We start from the raw sequence: 7,149 nt of genomic DNA on the forward strand, positions 1-7,149 counted from the left end.
CATTCGATGTGACATAAATTTTAATCCGGACTAAAGATCCAAACACTCCTAGTATATATTATAGTAGAAGTACGTTCCGAGTACCAATTGGTACTGTTGAATCGTCTTGGATTCGGTGAGGCGGGGCAGGAAAAATGACGGCCTCTCTTTTTTGCAATTAAGCGCTCGGGTGCCACTCGTCCCAAATAGGGCGTTTTCCTTTTATGCTTGAGCAGCTCTTTAATGCTAGTAACATGGCACTGCATTCTCTTCGCAAAAGAAAAACGTGTCAACTACTGAACTTGGGTGTAACACCCTAATTTTTCATCATTTGCAAGTTAATAAAAATTAATTAGAATTTCTCTAGAATTTGTTTGAGTTCGTTTAAGGCCTTAAGGTTTCTTTGTGAATTTATTAGGCATTAAAATCTTTTTCTATAATTAACTTAATGAACAATAGGTTTAAGTGTGTTGCATTCATGCTGATTACATTTCTTATTCCCTGAGTGTGAAAAGGTTTAAAAATGCGTTCAACCGATGATTAGGTTCCTCTAAAAATTTTCCAAATTATTCTGAAATTTATTCTCATTTTTCTAGAGCTTAATCCAATTTTGGAATGGTTCTACAAGTCTTTCCAGGATCTTCAAGTATTTTATTTGGGTTCCTCGTTTCCCAAATCATCTCGAGAAATTTTCCTAATTTTTTTGAATTTTCAAAATATTTTTTGTGATTTAATTACGATTTCAAGATTTTCTGGAATTGTTTTCAAATCCAAATTAATTCCCAAAATTAGAAAAAGGAGGAAAATAAATCCGGACTCCAACCCGACCTACAAATACTTTCTAGTGATCTCCTTAACGTCCTTGTTTCAACGCCGGTAAGCCTGGCGAGCCGAGTGGATCGAACCGAGGTCGAAGAAGATAAGATCGACTTTGTACTTTAGCCCTTGAATAAAAAGAAATCCTGATCTAAAAGTTTGTGTCTTGTAGGATTTGCGAAAAAGTCCTCAGGAAGTTTATTCTTGTGATCCAGTCCGTCTTTAAGCTTTTGCGTGTTAGCCCTTGAGTTTCTGCACAAAATAAGGTTTAGGTCCTCGATTTCTCGCAGTTAAGTTCCTGAAAGTTTCTAAGCCTCGCCAGCAAGTCCCTAGAGGTTCATTAAGCCATAGCTTTTGCGTTTTAACTCCATTTTGAGTGATTCTTTTGCTCACGCATTTGTCTTAACGTGTAGATTAGTTTTGTACCGCTTTTTAGTACTGTTTATGATGATTGTTGTACTATTTTTAATTTAATTTATTTGTTTGCTTGTATGTGCGTGCTCTGGATGTTTGCTTTGGATGATTGTCACGAGTAGAACGAACACACTTCGATGTCATGAGTAGAATGAACACACTTCGAGGACATTCAAGAGTAAGGAGATGGAGACATTCTGAGCAACAGTGGTACCGTGGATAAAGGCAAGTTGTGCCCTTGAACATTTTGTCCTATACAACATTTATATATGAAATATATGCTATGCACGCTTGAGTCTTAATTTGATAGTCCTAATTAAGGATTTACCTAGTTTTCATATTATCCTTTGTCAACATGGGTTTTACTTTATTGTTGGGTAGCTATGCTAGTTGCTATACCTAGTTTATGGTGGGAAGTAATGAACAATAACGAACCTGATTTATTTCTGTTACATACATTTGTTAATTACAACCACTCACATGCCTTAATTGGAACAAGGAGCGACCACCTAAGAAAACAGTATAACTATAAGGCCAACGGGCTTTGGTCTTAGCTTACTAATTAGAAACTCTAGTTTGTAGTGTTCTTACCAAAAGGGCAAGAGGGGGGGGTCTTGTGATGGGTATAGCTCGGCTCCTTTGAGTGGTATTCTCTTCGTAGATACTTATCTTAAGGGAGGGTTATGCACACGCAACTGTCGAAACCTTAGCGGACTACTACCTACTAGGGAATCTTTATAAAGGTCTCGTAGCGTCTCTATGCAGTCACACCTCAGTAGTGTGATAAGTGCCTACTTTTTCACAGCATGGTTGGTCTAAAGTTCTCTTGAACTTTTATGCGACTTATGGTGAAAGTGTACAACCTCTACAGAGTGTAAAACTAGTATATCAGTCGTGCTCACGGTCAAGAGCGTCCTAAACCCTCGCATGATAATTGAACTCAAAAAATAATTAACATGTGTTTTATTTATATTTTACTTATGTTCGTGATATATCCTTGCTCTTATGGTTAATTGGGTGGTATAAACTTACATTCTAGTAATTAGTTTTCTAATAAAACTTAACCAATTTTAATAAAACTTGACCAACTTTAAAAGTGCTTAAATGCAGTAAACCAGTTAGCTATTTCTTGACTTGGCCTTATACTACACATTCCCTATACTTGCTGAATACCAACCATAAGTGCACTCACAATTGCTATATCTGTTGTTCAGTACAAGACAAATCTATTGAAGACTTTGAAGAGTTGCTAGGTGTACGTTTCCTCCGGTTAACTACCTGTGGAGTTGTTGGAGATCCGATGCTTATATTAGAGATTTTTATCTCATTTCTAATTAATTAATTTATGTAACTCTCTCTTTACGTTATAACACTATTTTTGATATTTACCGAAGTTATCGTATGTGTGAAACTTGATCCTAGCATATATATGACGATCATCTGGTTTTTCCTTTAAAATCGGGTGTGATATTAGGCTACTTGAATTTCAACGCGAACCTTTTATCCACCCAAAACTCCCGGCAACGCGCCCTCTACTCGCCTTTTAAATTAACAGGCTTCCACTACTCTCACTGTCTGACATACACACAGAGAACGCAATGGGAAAGCTCCTCAAAGCGTCGTACCACCTCGTTATGAGCAACTTCCTCGCCATCGCCGCGGTGGCGTTTGCCACCGCCGTAGTCCAGAGAGGATGGCCGTTCAGCATCGACGGTCTCGCCGGCTGGCTACACGCCCAGCGGCCCGTCCACCTCATCACGGCGGCGATCCTGATGGCTGCCGTGGCAAAGCTCCGGCGCGCCCGCCGGCAACGGGACGTGTACATCGTGGAGTACGGCTGCTTCCGGCCGAGGCCGTGCTTCCGGGCGCCGTTCGCGACGTGCCTGGAGCACGCGCGCCTCCTGCCGTACCTTGTGGCCGACAAGGAGAGCCTGAACTTCGCGATCCGGCTGCTCGAGCGCTCGGGGCTCGGCGAGGAGACGTGCGTGCCCTACTCGTACCACTACATGCCCCCGGACCGCAGCCTCGACGCCGCCCGGGAGGAGACCGAGCTGGTCATCTTCTCGGCCATCGACGACGTGCTCGCCAAGACCGCCGTGAAGCCCGAGGAGATCGACGTGCTCATCGTCAACTGCAGCATCTTCACGCCGACGCCGGTATTCGCCGACATGGTCGTCAACAGGTACAAGCTCCGCCCCGGCGTGCAGACCCTGAACCTGTCCGGGATGGGCTGCGGCGCGGGGCTCATCTCCGTCGGCCTCGCCAAGAACCTCCTGCAGGTGGCGGCGCCGGGCACGCACGTCCTGACCGTGTCCACGGAGATCCTCTCGTCGCAGTACTACGTCGGCAGCGAACGCGCGATGCTGCTGCCCAACTGCCTCTTCCGCATGGGCGCCGCCGCCACGATCCTGTCCAACTCCCCGGAGCGCGCGCGGTTCAAGCTCGGCCGCATCGTCCGCACCATGACCGCCGCGCGGGACGCCGACTACCGCTGCATCTTCCAGGAGGAGGACGACAAAGGCATGCGGGGCGTGCGCCTCTCCAAGGACCTCACCACCACCGCCGGCGGCGCGCTCAAGAGGAACATCGTGGCGTTCGGGCCCCTCGTCCTGCCGATCTCGGAGCAGCTCCTGGTGGCGCTGTCCCTCCTGAAGCGGAAGCTCCTGAGCCGGCTCGGCAGCAAGGTGAGGCTGTACCGCCCGGACTTCCGGACGGCGTTCGAGCACTTCTGCATCCACGCCGGCGGTCGCGCGGTGATCGACGAGGTGCAGCGCGGCCTCGGCCTGTCCGACGAGGACGTGGAGGCGTCGCGGATGACGCTGCACCGGTTCGGGAACACGTCGAGCAGCCTGGTGATGTACGAGCTGGCGTACACCGAGGCCAAGGGCCGGATGAGGAAGGGCGACCGGGTGTGGATGATCTCCTTCGGCGCCGGCTTCGAGTGCAGCTGCGTGGCGTTGGAGTGCGTCAGGACGGCGGCGGCCGCCGACGGGCCGTGGGTGGACTGCATCCACCGCTACCCGGTGCAGCTCCCCGACGTCGCCAAGGACATCTGATCAAACTACTGTGTGCAACGTGCACACGCTGCGCAGAATTATCTTCAACGAGAGATTTCTGCGAAGGTTTCCGTGGACTTCGTTAGTTGGTGCCTCCAAGTACGTGGCAATATTGTGTGCCGTGCTAGATGTGATGTCTGAAATAATTAAGTTGGCTAAAACGCAAGCACTTGTGTATTCATGGGCAATGTAGGTAGCCAGTCGTGGATTGTTACGAGTGTACTCATTCTGTGTGTTGTTATCATCACTGTCAAGTTGATGTAATGCACGCTGCGTTGCGACAGCAGTTATGCACTTTTTATGTGTAAACCGTGAAGTGTTGTAGCACCTGGTCGTCGTGGCACTTGGCACAACGCTGCAGGGGGGGACTCATCGGCCGTTGCACAGTCGCGTGCCCATATAGGGTCGTAGACCACAGTGAGCTAAAGGGGTGTTTGGATACAAGGTACTAAACTTTATGAGAGTCACATCGGATGTTCGGATGCTAATTAGGAGGACTAAACATGAGCTAATTATAAAACTAACTGCAGAACCCCTATACTAATTCGCGAGACGAATCTATTAAACCTAATTAATCCATCATTAGCAAATGGTTACTGTAGCACCACATTGTCAAATCATGGACTAATTAGGCTTAATAGATTCGTCTCGTGAATTAGACTCCATCTGTGCAATTAGTTTTGTATTAGATTATATTTAATACTTCTAATTAGTATCTAAACATCCGATGTAACATGTCCTAAAGTTTAGAACGCCGGATCCAAACATGCCCTAAGGCTAACCCCGTGGATCTGGATCCGCCGGCGCCAAATGCTCCGCTGCAAAATGCAAGCAGAGTGATTGAGACTGTTGGAGTCGTCATCATGGCATGCAGCGTCCGGCGCTCCCGCATGCGATGATACGATCGATTCAGTAATGAGCTGGGCATCTCCGAATGCTCTCTAAATGGTCTCAATAAGGCTTTCCCGGTCATTCCATCCCATGGGCATCTCCCCATGGTTACGGACCAAAGACTTAAGCTTAAAAAATCAAATGCATAGATGATTTGACCATATTGATCGGGTGTGTTGTTGATCTCAGTACAATCAACCAAGTTTTTTTCCCCAAACACTGTATATACAGATGGATCAGTTGAATGCTCAAACACACGACGTACCCACAATGAACTCGAAACTGCTAAGTATGAACTCATTTAGCTTAGCTAAATCTGAAATACTTAAGATATTTCCTCCCCCACAGTTAGTTTCTTGAATAAATCCCTGCTGGTTAATCGCAAAAAAGAAACAAAAAAAAACTGCTCCTAGCTAGAAATATTAGTAAAACTAACGTATATCCCTGAAGAAGGATCGACGATTACTGCAGGATGCCAGCGAGTACAAAGCAACAAATTAAATGCCTTTGTCGATCAGCCATCGTGAAACGTCAAGAGCTAGGTGTAGTGCGTACGGTGTACCACACGCGTAGCACTAGCGCGCGCGTCAGCAGCCCCATAATAAACGTAGCCGGTACTGTGACAGCTTATTGGCGACAGCGCATGATACTTCGATTTTAATCGCCGAAAACCGACAGGGCAAGTGGGCTACACTGTTTTCCTTTCGTGCAGTGGCCACGCTGCACGTCAGTGCCACTTCCATGTAACACTACTGGCGCGGTGGCGCCCATTGCAAGAGATTCGATTCGATGCTTCGTTTGAGCTTGCCGACCTGCATTTACACTAGATCTTGCCATATTGCATCTCAAAAAAGTTATCAGCTTGTTCTGGGTCATTTTGTGATTGTGTTACCCAAAGGTCGGCAAGCTCAATTTATAGTATAAAAAATTTGTCAGACAGTACTCAACACAGTTAAGATATATTATGCAAACGCCAAACTTTGTAATATAATTAGGGAAAAGCTATACATTGCTCGGGTGATTCACGAGCTCCCGTCACCTAAATTTTGCACCGTCTGATCTGACGATCTGTGGTGCTTCCTGGCTTTTCTATCAGATACTGCTGCTGCGCGCTGCCTCCTGCTGAGCATCTGTGCTGCTGCAGCGCTCCGAGCAGGCCAAAGCAGTTGCAAAGCATGCAGGAGCTGCAAACCATGCAGGCATGCAGGCAGGCATCTGAGCAAGAGAGCGACAGTCGTGCTTTCAATAGGGTTTTTTCTCTCTTCAAATCAGGATGTTATCCAACTTCAAATCACCCGGGTGATTGTGGCCACAATAACACCCGGGTTAGCAGTAGACACTCCCTATAATTAAGCAAATGCTTAATTTTAATATCCTTTGCAAATCTCCAATCCACAATGGGTCCAATCCACAATGGGTACATCTACTGGGCGCACGTGAAATGCATTTATCTAATTTGAAGTGCATATGTCCCTCTAAACGCTCCAATGGAATTGATTTTTGCATAAGATTAGTGAATCATTATAAGGTAAATGGTTTATGTGGGATAGGTTAGTTATGGAACTTTTACCAATGCATGTTGAGGATCATGGGATGCTCTCTGTCCAAAACTTCCATTCCGGCTCTGCGCATCTCTTTATGGTTATGAATCAAACACAAACGATAATTTGAGCATATAAATTGGGCGTTGAACTCAGTACATTCAACTAAGAATTAACGTACACATGAAAATTTGCACTTTCAAACTGCAAAGTCTGAACTCATTGAGCTGATAACATAAACATATATATGGAATACTTTGTTTACTCAGTTTCTGGTTAGTTCATGTAACATTTTTCCACCAAGAAAAGTCAGTAAGTGGAACCTGTAGCTGAACGCCCAGCTAGTACAATGTAACTAATGCCCTTGTCGATCGGTCATCGTGAAAAGCGTCTTGATCGCAAAACTAAGCGGACCACTGCACGTCAGCTGCCACTTCCATGAAACAGTATCC

General features: G+C 46.0%; 1 protein-coding gene across 1 annotated transcript; it reads left to right on the forward strand.

Moving 5' to 3' along the window:
- The first annotated feature begins 2,715 nt into the window (after positions 1-2,715).
- On the forward strand, positions 2,716-4,442 carry LOC117855581 (3-ketoacyl-CoA synthase 6). Its single transcript, XM_034737964.2, has one exon. It carries the CDS (start codon positions 2,808-2,810, stop codon positions 4,263-4,265), a length of 1,458 nt encoding a protein of 485 aa, XP_034593855.1. The 5' UTR covers positions 2,716-2,807; the 3' UTR covers positions 4,266-4,442.
- Positions 4,443-7,149: the final 2,707 nt, after the last annotated feature.

Source organism: Setaria viridis, chromosome 5, assembly GCF_005286985.2.
Source record: "Setaria viridis chromosome 5, Setaria_viridis_v4.0, whole genome shotgun sequence".
In the NCBI taxonomy this organism is placed as follows: domain Eukaryota; kingdom Viridiplantae; phylum Streptophyta; class Magnoliopsida; order Poales; family Poaceae; genus Setaria; species Setaria viridis.

Coding starts and splice junctions, on each gene's coding strand:
- LOC117855581 (XM_034737964.2), top strand. CDS start 2,808: ATGGGAAAGCTCCTCAAAGCGTCGTACCACCTCGTTATGAGCAACTTC.